The 17,670-nt window shown below is 51.3% G+C and overlaps 1 protein-coding gene across 2 annotated transcripts in view; it reads left to right on the top strand.

Moving 5' to 3' along the window:
* Positions 1-509: 509 nt before the first annotated feature.
* ASTN1 (astrotactin 1) overlaps positions 510-17,670 on the top strand; it is a 56,254-nt gene continuing 39,093 nt past the window's right edge. For both annotated transcript variants that reach the window (XM_034063930.1, XM_034063929.1), the window contains exon 1: positions 510-792. In XM_034063930.1, coding sequence (XP_033919821.1) covers positions 510-792 — 283 coding nt within the window. The remainder of the gene's footprint in view (positions 793-17,670) is intronic.

The following is a 17,670-nucleotide window of genomic DNA, read 5'->3' as shown; positions in this document are numbered from 1 at the left end:
GCAGCTTTGGGGTTAGCCCTTACCCTCCAAGTTATTTATTTATTTATTTCCCCCCCCAAAAAATACACAGGTCTGGGGACTTTGGAAGTCCATGACTTCTGGGATTTTGGAGGTTGGTGACTTCTTCTGGGGCTTTTGGGTCTGTGACTTCTCGTGGGATTTTGGACGTTCATGACTTCGGAGGTCTGTGATTGCTCCTGGGTGGGTACTTGTAAGCTCCTTTCAGCGCAGAAGGAGGCACAGGTCACCGGGTTGGGTCAGGCAGCACCAGCACCTCTCCCGCCACCGCATCGCTCCGCAGCCCGCATGGGTTTCCATGGGTGGGGCAAAAGATTGGAGAAGCGGAGGAAGGGGGAGGCGCGGGCCCGGGAAAACGAGCCGTGCTGAGCCGTGCCGAGCCGTGCCGTGCCGAGCCGAGCCGTGCCTCACGGGGAGGTGCCGGGCCCCGCGTCCCCGCCCCTCGCCGCCGCCGCCCGCCCGGCGCTGTGAGCGCGGCGCGGGGCTCCAAGATGGCTTTGGCCGGGCTGTGCTCCCTGCTCGCCGGCTGCTGCCTGGCTGCGGGCAGCGGCCCCGCCGAGGCAGCGGCGGAGGCGGCGGCCAAAGAGCTGGAGTGCAAGCTGAAGAGCATCACGGTGTCGGCGCTGCCCTTCCTCCGGGAGAACGACCTCAGCATCATGCACGGCCCCTCGGCCGCCGAGCCCAAGCTGCTCTTCTCCGTACGCAACGACTTCCCCGGCGAGATGGTGGTGGTGGATGACCTGGAGAACACGGAACTGCCTTACTTCGTGCTGGGTGAGCCTGCGGGCAGCGCCGGTGCGCGGCTGGTCACCTCCCCTCCCGGCGGCGGGCCCCGACCATCCCCGGCTGCGGGGCTCCTCCCTGCGGCACCGGCATGATGGTCCCCTGCGGCTTCTCAGCCCCGGTGCCGGTTCACCCTGCTGCAGCATCTCGGCCCTGGCCATGGCACCTGCTGCAGCATCTCGGCCCCGGTGCCCATTCACCCTGCTGCAGCATCTGGACACTGGCTGCAGCACAGGGTTGGATGCCATGGAGATGCTGCAGGCCTGGGGTGCTTGGTGCATCCCCAGGTTGTCATCTGCAGGGCTTGTTCCCAGCTGAATGCATGGCCACTGGTGGCTTGTGCTGGCAGGAGGCCCACAGTCTGCTTTTGGTGTGTCTGCTTGGAGGTAAGGGTTTCTGCTTTGTCTGCCCCTGAGCAGAGTCACTTGTCCTTCAGCCTGGTGGAAAAATATTCCAGTGCCCAGCATTTCCCATCCTACCTGTGTATACTGACACCAGTGTTCCTGCTCCCAGGATTTAGGCTTTGGCCTGCTCATAGGGTCCAGGTGGTTCCCACCTCCTCTAGCCAGGCCTCTGCATTTCACCCACTGCCTGAGGCTCATCTGCCCAAATCTGATGGGCTTTTTCAGTTCTCTTCCACAAAAAGAAAAAACCAACAATTTGCTCCATTGTTTATGCTGGGATCTGAGCAAGGCCTTTGCCACTTGTGAGCAGGGACCATCCCTGCCACCTGGAACAAGTCACTGAGATTTTTGATTTTTAGTGACATTGGTACAGAATACCAGTTTCCTACCGCTGCCTGCATGTAATCCGCTGCCCTGGGCAGATGCTACTGTTGCTTTCCTCTCAGCCCCTCAGTGGCTGTGAACACCTCCTGCAAGCCTTGTCCATTTGCTGCTATTCTTGCAGCACCTTGGGTGCCTTTTGCAGTTGTTAAAATACCACCCTCGTCTGAATGTTGGCACAAAAATGAGGCACTAGTGTGTTGCTTTGTGTGGCATTGCTCCTCTGTGCCACCCATGTGTGCAAGCAGAGTATAGCAGTGGCCCTAACCTGGGGGGTTGGGTCTTCTTCCCAGCTCTTTTCACCTTCATTCATCTGTGTGCAAAAAAGCCCCCGATCCTGGGTGCTTTGTGGGCTTGGGGCAGTCATCACTGCTGCATGGACATCCCCCTTTTCCCATGGGAAAGACAGAGGCAGGTAGGGGGCTTTTGATGCTATAGGTGGGGAGGTATGTGGGAATACCCTGAGCTGGTTCGCTTGAGGCCAGGAGCTGTGTGGGGAGGCGGCAGTAGGCTGTGTGGCCCCCTTGTCCCCTGGTCCAAGCCCCATGCTGCGGGATGCTGCGGCAGAGGCCGGAGAGCGTTGCTGTGGCAACAGGGTGGCAGCGCTGCAGATGCAGGGGGATTCACAGGCATGGCCGCCAGCCTCCTGCCACATTGATGCCCCTAAGGCAATGTGAGTGCATATTCTCCTGGCCCCCTTGGTCCTGCTCCCATCCATGATAGGCCCTGGGATGCTGCCAGTGAGGAGCATCTGGGCAGGGATGTGTGGCTGTGATCTGGTGGGGGTCCCTGTGCATAGCCCCTGGTTGGTACTGCAGGGACTTTCCCCAGGATTTTTCAAATCCATGATATGTAATATGCTGGGCAGTGCAAGAAAAGACCCGACAGCTCCCGTTGCACCCAGGACTTAAACTGATGATGTTGCGCAGGTGGCTGCTTTTGCCTCCATCTCTTATCATCACCAGGCAAGCACAAGGATGGATGGTCCTGTGCCAGTGCACCCTGACATTCCTGTGGTGGCCAGACTCCCCCAGGTGTTGCCACCTGGGACATTGGTCCCCAAAATCCTGTGGGTGCATGGAACTGTGTTGGCCCTGGCACTGAAGGGTTTGACCTGTGGAGACACAGAGGTGATCCTAGTAAAATTTTCCCCACCTGGGATGCTGGGGCTTGGAGTTGGGCTGGCAGGAGGAGGCACCTTGCTGGCCCCTGTTTGCCAGGGTTTTGGCTTGGTGACTCCTAGGAAATACCTCCCTCCCTTCTGTGAGAGAAGGGCTTGCTTGGAAGCTGACCTGGCAACTTTGCCATGTGTGGGTATTATTATTATTATTATTGTTGTTGTTTTCATCCTTTGCCATGCATGGGCGCTGTTGTTGATATTACTACTACTCTGGGCATAGATGTCTTGCAAGCATGTTATACTCAGTGGGGACATGGCCATGTCAGGTTGAACTGATGTCAGTGGCTGTTTATGTTTCCACAGGCCCTTGTGCATGGGTTGGAAAGTGTGTTTGAGCATTCTTCCAAGAACCTGGGTTCACATGGTGCTGATTGCACTACCTCTGTCAATACCCATTAATTGTGCCCACCTTGTTGAGTCTGGATGTGTAATAGTGTGTCAGAGTGGTGGATAACCTGCATGCCTGTGTCTGTGCCTCTGACCCTGGAGTTGGGCAGCTGCTTCTCCTCTTGGTGGCTTTTGGTCCCAAGGCCTGTGTACGGGGAAGGGCCTCCTGAGTGGAGGGGAGCTGCCCCACTAGTTGACAGGAGCTTGGACCAGACCCCAGGGTGGTGCCTCCAGGCCAGGGAATGCCTGGGTTTAAGCTGGGAGCACCATGAAGGGCAGGTGGTGATGCCCAGGTGCTCCTGGCAGTGGCACCTTGACTCTGCCGTGTGGGCTCTTGAGCAACTCCTTTGAGGTCACTCTGTGCCTCAGTTTCCCCCAAAGAGGGTGGGAGCATGTGGGGAGGTGGCTGCGGCACTGTGGTGGGGGAAGGGGCAAGGGAAGCAGCCAGGAAAGGGTCAGGATTGGGGAGTACAGGGGGGTTGGGTGTCATCCCCCTTTGGCCTGGCTGTCAAAATTCCCCTAAATAATTCAAGTGGTTCCAAGCTTGGCCAGCATTCACAGACAGTGGCGTATGTGATTTCCTCTGCCTTGGTGGTACCCCCCTGCCATGGTGGTCAAGCTGGACATCCTTCCGATGTCAAGGTTTGTCCCCAGCTAGAGATGCACTGGGGTCTTTGGAGAGCCACATATGATGCTTGCTAAAAGCAAGCCCAGGGGTGTGTGTTGACCTGGGCACCCCAAAACTGTCTGTCACTTCCAACCCTAACGAATTGCTTCAGTAACATAACCAACTTAATGGTGAGCATGGAGGTTGTGGGCATCCCCTCGCTGCTGGTAGGTGGTGTGTCAGGGACTCTGATGGACCCCTCCATGCCAAGCTCTGCTGGGGTTTGCCTGTGCCAGTGGGGATGATGGGGATCTGGGTGGTCTCCTGCCTGAGGGTCTGCAGGGGGTGGACTAGCATCCATTGCTTACATACATTTGCTGTGGCTTGGCGGAGGGCTCAGAGGGATGCACTTGCCTTGATCTACTGCCCACAGCTTTAGCTTTGTATTTCTCTTTACCCAAGAGAGTGAGGCACTGCTTGCTGCTCAGTCCCCATGCACCATTCTGCTGCCAGAGGCAGGTGTGTTGGGTGCACTGGTGCTCAGCCCACCCAAACATGCAGACCCTGCAGCTGATCCCATGTTCCTCCGAAAGGAGAGAGATTTGTGGGATTACCCCCAGTGTGGGAGGAAGGAAAGCACTTGGGCAGGGCTTTCATCTGCTTAGTAGCTCCCTTTGCTAACAAACAGATTAGCACTTGCTCCTGCCTTGTGCATGTGCTGCCTCTCTGCCCATGTTTGCTCAGGAGCAGTTCAGCACACGTGGTCCCCATGTGTATTGCCTTTCAAGCTTGTACCCATAAAAACCCACACTGTTTTATATGCATGTCCTCAAAGGGACTCTGACACCATCCTCCTGTTTTGCTGTGGGTTATTTTCCCACCTCCTGAATATTCGGGAAGTGAAGAGGGTGTGGGAGCAGGGATGGGGCTGCTTGCTGGTGCGCGTGGGGCTGCCTGCATTTAAAATCACCCTATTTCATCCTGCTTTAAACCAAGGAAACCTCAATTTGAAATGGTTGCCTTTCATCTCGTTTTGTGTTTGTTGCATTAGTTGTATTTTTCCTAAAGGGATGCCACATCTCACTGGTTGGTGACCATTAAGAAATGCTAATTAGCAGTTCAGTATTCCCTGTCCCCTAACCTTCACACCCCCTTCCTCCTCACTGCTTGGCTCGGCAGCATCTAACCGCATTTGATATGTCATTAACTGAGTTCACACTCCTGCGGGCTGCTAATTTTTCTGGGCCCCATCCTTCGTAGGTTATAAACTGGCAAGCAGGGTATTTATTAGCATCCTGGCTTCCCATGGCCCCATGGGCTTGGCGGAGATTTGCGATGCAATTAAAGAAACGCATGGAAGACGGTGCCTTTGACTCCTTTGCCTTCTCTGTAATGAGCAAGGTAGTTGAAAAGTGAAGTCTTAAAATACCTTTTTGTGTGTAAAATTGACTTGAGCTGATGGGTCGAGCCTGTGCTTTCTGGGCACTGGATAATTCGAGGTCCTGAAATACCAGAGTTTTGATGTCCTCTTTCTGTTTCATTGAGTTCGGAGGAGCTGAAGGAGCTTTTCCTGCCCCACCAGTTTCCAGCCCAGCTGCTGTGCCCTGAAGTGGGGGCAGCACAGCCCCTCATGCCCCGATTCCCCCATTCCCCGTCACCTTCAAGGGATCCTTGGCAGCAAAGGATGGTAGAAGGTTCTTAACTTCAGTGACTTTAATAGATTATCATAAACTCAGGCCTTAATACAAGCTGTCATGATTTCAAATTATCTTACTTTTAAATTAAATAGATTCCTTTTTAAATACAAAATCAATTCTAATTTTTTAGAGGGGTGAGATTTTTCAAAGGCACGGAGGAGCTGGGCAGATTTAACTGCTCTGGAATATCTCCTCAAAATATCTAATCAATTTTTTTTTGTTAAATCCCAGCTAAGCTCTTGGCTGTGCTGGCTGATGCTCTGGCCTAGACTCCCCTGGGTTAATTATGGGATAACACTGTGGGTTGTGGAGATATGAGACAGATCACTGCAGTGATGTGGGCTGCTGCTAATTGAGGTGACGGGCCACCAGCATGCCTGCCCACCCTGGCTCTCCTTCCAGGCTGCACAGGGATGCAGTGAGATGTGACACCCGTCGGCGCTCATCCTCATCCCACATGTCTACCCACTGCTGTGGACTGTGGGAGGTGTGTCCCCCCCATCTGCCCCCAGCCACCAGCTCCTAAATGTCTCCAGAGGAGGGAAACAGGAGCCAAGAGGATGCAGGGCTGTTATCCTGCTTTTCTCCCACTTCCACATCAAGTGAGAAGAGTGTCCCATTTGGTTTTGGTTGGGATTGCTTGGCCCTATTCATCTCACCTGGACCTGGGTCCTGGCTGCGGGTCCCAAAACTGGTGTCACGCAGGGCAGCTCTGGTCCCAGCTCTCTGTGGTAGGAAAGCGGTTCTTGGGTTGGGCTACCAGTCCCTGCTTGACTCAAGTTCCATGGGAGGTGCTGGCACCCTGGTATCACTCCCAGAGCACCCTTTTCCCATCACATGTCACCATCTCTCGAGACTGGGGCACAGCTGAGGGCTGCAATGGGACTGGTCCCACCACGGGACCCACAGCATCGCTCCAGTGTGAACCTTGCACCTGGAAATAGGTGTAATGGTGAAATAATGGAGCAAATATTAAGAAATTCGTAAGTACCTAGAGAACAAATGAGTTAAATTATACCAGAGGAGCTCAATTGCCTTGCTTAGATTGATTGAATTGCTAAATGAGCCCAACTAATGGAATGGAGTGGATATATCGGACTTTTACTCAAGATCCTGAAATAATTTCTCTAATAAGATTGTGAGCCATTAATTGAACTTGGCTTTGATCCTGGACACTGTCACATGCACTGAAACCCAGCGCTATGATCTATGTTCTAATGTGCCTGGCTGAGAGGGTGGCCACTGGCACCTCCCTGCTGGGTGGCTTGGAAGGCAGCCAGGAAGTTCACCAGGGGTCCCAACACAACCACAGCAGGGCCTGTGGTGGTGAAGAGACCCCAGAACTCCCTGTCTCAGATGCCCTCCTGCCCCTTGGCAATACCCACCCAGGCAGTGGGGTGTGCTTAATTCCTCTCTGCTGCCAGCAGCTGATTGCTTGGCTGGAGTCCTAAACCCAGTTCCCATTGCTATGGGGAGAATTTGAGATTGATGCTTGGGGTTTACATCTATTGCAAATCCAGGCATGCCACCTTCTTCCTGCATCCTGCTGGAGTGGTTGCTACTGCTGGTGGTGGGACACTCTCAGTAGCATCCAGAGTGCTGTGGGCTGCCTGGTCTACCATGTGAGATGCTTGCCACCAAGGCCTGTGGCCTTGCAGAGCTTCAGGAAAGCAGAGAAGAACCTGGCCTGGAGCACTTGGTGGGATAGGACACTCTCATCTAATAGGGTTTGAATACAACCTCCTAGTGGGACCATGTTCGTGCCATTGCTCTTGGCCATGCAATGGAAACCTCACCTCTCCACATCTCTTTTCCAGCTGATTGATGGGGCCAGAGTGGATGAGGTGATCTGCTCAGAGCCACTGAAGCACTGAGAACACCTTCATGCCTGGTCCACACCCTCCTTCAGGTGATGCAGCCCAGCATCAGCTTCAGCTCTGATCAGGGGCAGCCCTTAAAACCCAGAGGCTGGGATGGAAAATGCTGGAGGAAACTTGGCAGCATCCCTGGGAGGATCTCAGGTCCTCCATGGTAAAACTAGTGGTGACCAAGGCTCAGAAGGGAGGCACAGGGTTCACATCCCTATCCTTAGGAACACCTTGCCCCATGCTGCGTCCATTGCTAACCCGTTCTCTTACTGAGAGCGGAGGTTTTGGTGGTGCGGCAGATGCAGAGGCCCTCTTGTATGTTTTTTCTTAAGAAAGGAAAAAATCCTAAGGAATAGGGATTTTGTCTCTGGGAACCCGTTGCCACAGCAACCGTGCATCCAGCTGGCTCCAGCGGCAGCAGGGCTGAGAGGGGATCTTGCTGACCCAGAAAGCAGTGGGGGGAGCGGCCGTGGGGCTGCTTGGTGTATCAGTGGTGGGTATTAAGCTTTGGCAGCACCAGACAGGGTGGGCAGGAGACCAGTGCTCAGCCAAGGGAGCAGTGTGGGTCCTGGCACCCTCTTTCATCTGGATGTGCAGATCAATGCTCCCAGCTTTCTTTATTCACTCCCAGCCTTAATTTCTTAGACTGCATCCAGGCAGGGATGCTCATGCTCACTTCTGTTCCCACCCTGAGACCTGTCCCAGTTTTGGGGACCAGACTGCCTGTGTGGGTGCTCCTCAAGGACCCCCAAAGTTTTTGCAGCATGTATTGCTCTTCTGGAGTTGTTTGTGTTCCCAGTGGTTGAGACGACCCTTGGGCAGCCACAGACCTCCCTGGTGCTGCTATCCCACCTCTACTCTTTTCTTCCCATGCTGGTGGTGTTTGCTTCTCAACTGCATCCCATTTCCCACCAATACCTTATTCTACTCCATTCTATTCTATTTCATTCCATTCCATTCTATCTTTTGTATTTTGAAATGCTTGCAGGAGGCTCTGAACCCATCTGTCTTGCAGTCCTGCTGCAGAGTGGTCCTTCACATGAAGGAACCTTTGCCTGGTGGGATTAAGGCTGCCTCTGGATGGTGATGGCTCTGTCATTGTCACTGGTGTCCTTTTACTTGTATATGTCTGGGTTCTGGCTTGTGTGCAGCCAGCCTGGCTGTGGCCGGCAGCTCACCACAAGCACCAGCACTCTGGAGGCTGGGGGATTTCTCCAGATAAGGAAAGATCTTTGATTTCCAAGTTCTGGCTGCCCTGCCCCAGCTTAACTCTGGGAAAGCACCAGAGGAAGAGCTGCTATTTCTGATCCTGTTTTGCTGCCCTGCAGTGAAGGGACAGTGCTTGGGATCAGTGCTTGCACCATGGCACTGGTGCTGGGCTCTCTGGGGTCTGTTCTGGGATGTAGTCTAAACTGACCCCATGATTTGCTTTGCTGTGGGGCTTTGTTTGCTGGTGATGGGCTTAAGCAGTGGTCTGAGCTCTCCACTGTGTGCTGTCTGCAGAGCCTTAGGAGCAGGCAGGGGCTTCTCTCAGTATTTGCAATTTAAGGGGTGTAAAGAATCTTTAAGGAACCACCCAGCTGGTAGTGGCACATCAGTCACAGAAGGTTTGGGTCTGTGTTCCCCATGCAAGAGGAGAGGCAGTCCTGGCTGGCTCTGAGGCATTTCAGTAATTAGGATGACTAACGAGCATAGCGGAGCAAGCAGCTATGGGGGATGCAGAGAGCTGGCTTTGCTCCCACAGGAAGCTGATCCAGCTGAAATGTAACCTGGTGGAGGAAAGGAGTTGTAAAAAGGGTTGAAGAAAGTGGCAGGAGGTGATAAGGAGACACTGGTCGTGCTCTTGCTTGAGCACATTGCTTGTGATTGGCCCGGCAAGGGCTGTGTTGGCTCAGGAGTGCTCCCCAGATCGGGTCTGTGGTCCAAGAGAAACCATTGCCTGGCTGTCAGCACCTCCATCCTCATGTCTTTGGGATGGAGGTCTGCCTGATGGACAGGAGAACCTGGGTGCAAGCAGCACCTTGACCTTGGGTTCTGGGAGCAGCACCTCCCAAGGGTGGGGGTGCAGTTCCTCTCTCCTGCACTCCTACCTTCCTCCCCTGACAAAAACCCCAGCTGCGATGTCACCGTCACAACACACTGGCTGCCTGGGAAAGCAGATATTAGCAACCCTGAAATATCCCAGGGACAGGCTCTTGTGTGATGGGAGACGGTTACCATGGAAACCTCCTTCAAATAAAAAAAAAAGAAAAGGAAAAAAACCCTCGAAATTTAAAGCAGCCCTTGTAGCTCAGAGGAACTGTAGACCTTATTATGGGTTTTGGCACACCCTGCCCCCCACTTTTATTTGCTCCAGCTAAAAGCTCCAGGAGACAAGGCAATTAGTTTGATCATCCCAAGGGGAGCGAGAGAGGGAGGGCACGGTACTGGGAACCAGCTGCCTAGGCTGGTGGGCTCCTAGTACTTCTCTGTGTGGGTGCCCCACGGACACCTAGTGCCTTCTCTTAATGGGATTTCTCCAACATGGAGGAAGAAGCAGGGTGTTTTTAGAAGAGGTGGGTTAAGACTTACAAAAACCCCTTCCTAGTGCTGTAGGTGGAGGGCATGTGGGGGGGTGGGTTGGTGCAAGCAAAGGATTCAGGGCATTGCAGGAGTGAGGATATGGGAAATGGGTACAGGGCACAGCTCCAGGATGGGGGCAGGTGACTCAGTGCAGCTCGGGGTGATTTGTCTCTATGTGTGTGGCATGAGGAGGTAGTGTGTTTATTCCTATCAAACAGGTCAGTGTCCTGGCTGGGGGCTCCTGTGGGCATAGGCTGAGCTGTCCAGCTACAGTGGGGAAGGGGAGATGCCTGGGAGGCATCACACTCACAAGTTTTCTTGCCAGGGCCAACTTTGTAGCTTGTGGCGCCAGGGTCCCAAGAGGGCCAAGTCCAGCACAGAGCAGGTTTAAATTGCTGCAGTGCTCTCAGCCCATGTGCTCCCCTAATGATGTCCCCAGTGTCTGTAGCCACTGGGAAATCTCCTGGAAATGTCAGTTTTGGACTGGAGAGCCTGCTGTGCTTACCACTGCCCTGAGCTTGCCCCAGGCTCCCCTGCACGCTGCTTTCGTGGTGGTGGTTGTGCTGGTGTGAAGCTGTTTTCCCATCCGAGAGCTACACCTCCCCAGCTTTTGCTTTATTGTTCAGCCAGAACTAGCTGGGCTCTGGCTTTTGCCACTTTGGGAGAGCTCTGCAGAAGGGCAGTGATGGGACTTGAGAGCCATCACACTGCAGGCTTTCTTGCTGGCAAAAGGGACAAGCCAGGGAGTTTGTCTTCGCAGACCTGACAGGTATGGCCTGGGAATTTGGGGGGAATTATAAATGTCTCTGTTGGCCCATGAGTGAGGAGCTGCAGGAGTCTCATCCCAGCTCATGCCACAGAGCACCTTTAGCTGGGGTGGGATGTGAGTCCAAGCATCCACAAGCAAGACAGTGCTTGAAACATCCTTCCAGGGTAAAATCAAACCGATTTTATTAGCTGCTCAACAGACGTTGCTCTCTTCCCAGGTGTTGTGGTGTGCCATGCTCCTGGCATGCTCAAACCTGATGGGCAGGAGAAATAGCACAGCCACCTTTGTGGATGGTGGAAATGCCTGTAAGCCAGGGAGGGGAGTACATTCGGTGCGTCTAACTCACTTAGCCTTGGATCCTGCTTCCACAGACTTTTGTTATCATGTTTCCCTCTTTTCTTGCTTGTTGAGCAAGGCACATCACCGGTTAACAGCAGGGGGACTCAGCCTCAAGCTGCCATCTGAGCATCCCTCAGCAGTCCCCCCATGCCTGCTACCACGAACTGGGGTGAGGTGTTATGCAGGCACTGGAGCTGTGGGCTAAACAAAGAATAGAGGCTCCTGAGATGGACATGGTGCATGTCTCCCCATGGGATACTGATGGTATGGTCAGCCTGGGCTGGATCTGGCCTCCTTGTAATTAAAACTCAGCAAGGGGGGTAAAGGGTTTTTCATGTGCTGCGGGATGAGAGGCAGCATGTGTGTGAAGCATAGCCATGCCAACAAGGTGATGCAGGGAGGGCAGGAAAGAATGGTGGTGTGGTGGTAAATACAGGACCTTGCAGTTACCTGGTGCTCATAGGCTGGCAGAGCTCTTTGCTCTTGAGATACAAAAATGCAGTTCATTCCTCACCTTAATTTAATTTTGTTTGCTTACAGAGATGCTGCTTATTCGCTAAAATGGGATGCTGCTTCCCTTTGGCACAGAGGAAGCAAGAGGCAGCAGCACAGAAATCTCCTAGTCATAGGGGTGTTGTCCTGGCTGGGATGGCCTTCAGCACTTGGCTGGGCCAGAGCATCCCAGCTTCATCCCTTTTTTCCCAGCCATCTCAGATTTCAACACCAGACTAAGAAAATCAGATTTTCCTCCCTTTTATTTTTGTCCATGAGAATGCAAGGGAACTTTCTGACTGTGGTTGTGACCATGAGGATTTCTTTTCCCCTGCCAGGGCGTGAGCCCTGCCTGAAAAGACAGGCAGGTAAGTACAGGCAGGGCCATACTGCTGTGTGATTGCATTGAAGCTGATGGGCGCTGAAACCAAAGAGCGGTGTTACATAATTTGGACTGCAATGCAGAAGTGCTTGCTTAATTTTTAATTACCCAATTGCTGCATGTGTGTAGTGCTCAGCCTGGGAAGTGGGGCTGGCCCACGGGCACGTGCAAGGGAGCTTGGCTGGCAAAGACAATGGGAAAGCCTTCCCTCATGTTTCTGTCCCTCCCAGCATGGCAGGAAGAAATGCGTTCCTGTGGCACTGACACACACAGCGGGAGCAGGGCTGGGCTGCAACAGCTGGGAAGGATGCTCTGCAGTTACCACAGGGAGCAAGGGGTGTCCCATTGAGCAGTGGGAGGATGGATGACGGTCTGCAAAGGTCTTTGAGGTTTCTCGGGCTCACAGTATTAGATAAAGGGAAGACACTGTGGTTGCTTTGCATACAGATTTCCTGTAGCTGCTGATAAAAGAGCCTTGAGTGCCTCCTGGGGTGGGTTTGTTGGGATGCAGGAGAAACGGTGAAAGAACTGTTGTAGACCTCAGCTGTGAAGCACCGTTTCTTCCCCTCCCTATTTCTCCCTCTCTTTCAAATCCCCGCTCTACACTTTGTGTCCTTCCTACAAAGGCAGCCACCTTGGAGCAGCTTAGGCTTCAAAGTTCCCAAAATAACAAAGGTTAAAATAACTTAAAAAAAAAGAAAAAAGAGAGTTCCTACAAGATCAAGTCAGTGCCCCACTTGCACCTGAGCTCAGAGCTTCAAAGTGGCTGCAAAGAGCCCCCCCATGGCACCCGTTGTAGGGCATCTCAATGCTCAGGTTCCTGTCTTTGTCTTCTTGAAGTCATGGGAGTTTTTGCAGCAGCCAGGATAAGGTCACAGGTTATTGCATCCATTGAATGTGGTGGGGGGCTTACTGCTTGTGCTGCCCATGGGGGAAATCTGGAGAAGATTACTCATGGAGGAGGGGGACATGGTGGTTGTGGTGATGGGCAGGTTCGAGCAGGTGAGATTGGTGTCCCCTGATCAGGCAGGTGGGCAAACAGCTCCTTGCAGGAAGGCTCCACGCTCAAAGTGGTGCTTTGTGCCTCTGCTGGCTCCACTGATTTATATAGATCATCAATATGACAATTATATACACCTGCAGATTTAATTACCTCAATTTTTGCCAGGCAGTGACAGATTTATACCTCTATTCAGTTCCTGTAAATCTGAAACAAGCTTGACTAGACCCAAAAGCCCTCCCATTGATCATTACGTATTGGCTGGTCTCTGGTCCTCTTGACAAGCTCTTCCTTCAAGAGTGATAAATTCAAGATGCACAGTTGACTTTTTTCCCTTCTACTTTTTTTTTCTCCTTTATTTTTTTTTTTTACCCTTCTTCTTGTTATCTTTCAAAGCCTTTCCACAAACTTGGACACAGGACTTGAAACCAGGTAAGACCTAAGCACTGAAGACTTTATGACATTAGGCTGCAGTCAGCAGCCCACGCCTGCCTTCTCTATTCTAGTATGGGGTCACTAGCATGGAGTCATGCTGCTGCCAAGGCCAGCATCAGTCCTTCCAGGAGAAGTGGGAGGAGGACCACCTCTTAGAAGGTGGAAGAAGGAACTTTTGGCCCCTCTGGTAGCAGGAGAGTGGACAGGTTTATTTTGGTCCTGTTTCACTTCCTGGGAGGGCCACCTCATCCATCCCATGTCCCAGAAGACCAAAAGGTCCTGGCTCTTCCCCTAGGAGATGAGGAAAGAGTGGTTGCGCTCATTTCCTGTGCCAAAATAATGTCTAATTTGCCTGACCTCTTGGCCTTGGCACAACAGGCACTTAAACAAATTAGTCTGCAGGAGCAGGCTGAAGTTTACCCTTGAAGTGAAGTCCATGTCATCACTGTAATGCATCCCCCTCGCCTCCCCCTCCTGTCCCACCACTGCCGCTGCCTGACCTCACCTGTACGATATGCTCCAATGTCTTGCTAAGTGCCTGGCAGATGGGCTGGAGTGGCTGGCCATTACCTTCCCTGCCAGCCCACAATGGATATAAATAGTGCTTTGCCTTCCTGTGAAAATCACTGGCTGGCTTGGAAAGCTGAAGGTAATCTTGGCAGGTGTCTTGGGTCTGTAGGGTCTGATAACACGGTTTGAAGAGGGGGAGTTGCTGCCTGGGTGTTGAAAGGCTATCTATGTCAATGGAAGGGAGCTGCCTTGGGGTCTCCTTCCCCCAACAGGGCTGTGCCTGAAGGAGCAGAAGGTCTAGGCTGTTCCTGAAGGGACATGTGGATGGGAGATGCATCCTTGAAGGGTGGCCTGGATAGCAGCTAGCTGGCTTTGTAGCCACCTTCCATCCCCAAGAGACTGGGCAGTGTTGGGGGAAGCAGTTTTGTGGTCCCTTGGCATCTGCAGCTGTGACAAGTTGTTGATAATTGGGGAAAAATGTTAAAAACACAGCATATATAGCATGGCCCTTTCCTTACAGACAAGGTCTGTGCTGCAGGGATTTCTTTAGCTGGGATTTACTTCTGGGCTGTCTGGCTCAATAGCTGCTATTGGCTTTGTCTCCCCTAGTTTGGTTTGTTTCTCAGTGCTTTCATACTTTATGGGGGATGAAACAGAGCCTTTATTTTTAGTTTTAGTTTTTACACACCTAATTCTTGCAAAACAAGAAATGGTGAATAATCATTGCCTTTCCCACTGCTCCACTGGCTTCATGATTTTATAGGCTTTTATCATGTCCATGCCCGGCTGTTTTCCTTGCTGAGGAGTCCTAATACAGTTGGCTTCTCCTCTCCATAAAGCCATTTGCGGTATTTCATCTTCCTTGTACCCTGCCTGCGATCCTTCCAAACTTTGCCTTCTCTGTAATGAGATGGCTGACCTGAATACTGCTTGTAGGGTTCGACATCATCTTGCTTTCACCAAGTTGAATTTCACCTGCCCACTTCCTTGCCCACTTTCCTCCAGCACTTCACAGCTTTAGCTTTGAGGAGACTAAATTTAGTGTTGGTGACCAACTTTATCATTCGTCTTCTCTTCTAGAGTGTTTCTGAGCAGTTGAAGTCCTGACAAAGATCTCCGTGGGGCTTCTTGGTAACCTCCTTTCATTGTGAAACCTAACCTCTTACTAGTGTCCCACCTGGTGGGCTTCAAGAGGACGTTCCCTCTTATCCCAACCCCACTTCAGCACTTTGGGAAACTGTGGGTGGATTTTGACAAGAACTCCTTGTAATGAACCCATCAAACTGGATCAGCCTTATCTGCTGGCTTTGAGGGCTGAGTGACCCATGCACCTACCAGTTCCTCTAACAAACTGTCCAGGACAGGAGCAGAATTTTCTGGTCTGTAATTTTCATGATCTACAAGAGATTTAGATTTAAGAGATTGGGGTCTCCTCTGCCAGGTTTTGCTTCCCCAGTTATTCATCCTTTCTGAGTGATAGCTGTTCTGGTGGAGTTCTGCAGCTGGCCTCTGTTGCTTGGAGGTGAGCAGCATCTGGGATGAAGGGTTCATGTCCTCCATCTCACTGGTTTGCTGGGAGGTGATTTAGTCAGCACAGTAGTTTTCAGGGCCAATTCAGAGCTTCTCCATCATTTGGGCTCTTTCTGTAGCGATCTGAGTTTCCCTCTGGAAGAGGTGAAGTGATAGCATTACAGGTTGGTATGTCAAGTCCAGATGTGATACTTTCTGGGGTTTATTTATTTGTAGGTTGTTGCCACACAATCTCTTAAGTTTGCTTTTGTTAACTGTCATGGTGTGGGGCTTTGGTTTTTCTTTTTCACATGACCATGTCTACCAAGTGTTGGTCTGGAAGGTGAATTTGTCTGTCTTCCCCCATTTCCTCTACAGGACCTGATTACAGCAGATGGGACCAAACTAGCAAACTAGGCGTGAAAATTAAACATCAGCGAATGTCCCAGTCTACATTTTTTTCTTTTCCCCACCTTGGGTTAAAATTGACAAATGTGGTGGAAAAATAACTGGAGAGAATGTCTTACAGGTGTGGTTGAGCTTGTCCTTGGGTCCACAGGGAATAGCAGGGGCATGTGGTGTTGTAAGGTCAGCAGCTGCAGAGCAAACTTGGTCAACTCAGACCCATTAATGATGAATCAGTGTCCTTCACTCTGGACACAGCTGTGTGACACAGTGTCACTCCCAAAGTGATGGAAGGTTTTGTTTTAAAGAAGGGGATGGACAAATTAGGGCTGTGGCATATTCAGGACAAAAATTCCAGTTCAAGGCTACAGTGTGGCAACAGCTTTGAAATGTAATTCCTTGACAACCTTCCCAAAAGCAAAGGCACCCTGTGTTCCAAGGAGAAACCTGGTTAGCTGTCGGCCTTGCTATGACAGCTAATGGCTTCATGTGTACCAACCCCACGGGCAGTCATGTTGGGATGGTCCTCTCTGACCTAGCCAGAGAATGGATGCAGATGCAGTGGATGCCTTTGAGCCTTTAGGTTCTCCCATGTCTATGGAAATTTTGCTAAAGGTGCTCTCTTCCATGAAGCAGGTTCCTAGTAGATATAGTGCCATTTGTGTTTGCCAGTATGGAAAAGGTGGATTGTTTTGAAAAGGCAAAATGACCTACAGAATGAACTGTTTTTTCTACCTGAGACTGGAGATAGGGAAAAGAATGCAAATAAAATATGTCAGTGATGAATGAGATAAAAACATGAATATTATCCCATGAAAGATGCATCACTAAAACCTTGGAAGTAAAAACGAGTTAAATATCAGGATATGTGTTTTGACATCTGAATTGATAAGAATCAAGGTCCGAGGCCCCAACAGAGAGTGCGAGTGGCTCATGGTGGGAAGGTGTCCAGGGTTACTTCAGACACTGGATATCCTTGGAGGAGTGCAAGGCCAGGGCTTGCTTTAGCTGAGTTACAGCCCTTTAAAGAATGTGCAAGGTTTAGACACAGAGCAAAAGCCTTAGCTAATGGGGAACTTAAATAAGAACATAGTTAGGTTCTGGATGGAAAATAAAGCAGGTTTAAATGTTAACGAGGAAATACAAGTCCAATTCAAAATCTGCTGTATGAAATGAGTCTGCAGAGACTGGCATTATGGCAGAATTCATTTGACTAATCAGAGGCATCTATTAGTGCAAAACACTTCCAAATGGAATGGAACATTGTTTTTCCTTTTTTTTTCATGAAAATGCTGGTGTGCAGTTTTAAGGAGAGTTTCTGTCTTTTTGTGCCACAATGTTGGGTTTCAGCTGGAAAATGAGGATAGAATGGGTCCATATCAGTGCTGGGCTCGGGGGCCACAGTTTCAATATTGCAACATTGCAAGGTTGCTCCTAGAGAAATGAGGTTGTTTGGGATGATCAGTAATGAAGAAGGTATAAATCCACTCACCTCCAGCAACTTCAACTGGACTTTTGTCCTCTCTTTAGTTTGCTTCTCTACAACCTTTTCTTCCCCACTCCCTTCCCTTGCAGATGGTCTGGGAGGGGATCAGCCGCAGCCATTATGTTGAAAGCATTAGGCTGGGTCTTCGGAGGCTGCTGCTCCTGTAGATATGAAGGACCTGGGCCACGTTTGATACCAGGTGAATGCAGCACAGCCTAATTAGTGGTCTCTTACTGTTATTAACCCCTGACTCAGGTAGGCTATTTTTTAACAGAGGTGCAAGCAGTTAATACTAGTGCTAATGCCTTCATATCCAAGCCCTTAATGAAAGCCATGAAGGGACCAGGCCTATCATCAATATCTTTCAAACTTTGAACTTGAAATTATCCTCTCCCCTCCTGCCTTTTCCTGGGGGGAGGAAGCTGGGGGAGCTTTCCCACATCCTCTCACTTTCCC

Source organism: Melopsittacus undulatus, chromosome 6 (assembly GCF_012275295.1).
Source record: "Melopsittacus undulatus isolate bMelUnd1 chromosome 6, bMelUnd1.mat.Z, whole genome shotgun sequence".
In the NCBI taxonomy this organism is placed as follows: domain Eukaryota; kingdom Metazoa; phylum Chordata; class Aves; order Psittaciformes; family Psittaculidae; genus Melopsittacus; species Melopsittacus undulatus.
This window is presented reverse-complemented; position numbering and strand designations above follow the sequence as displayed.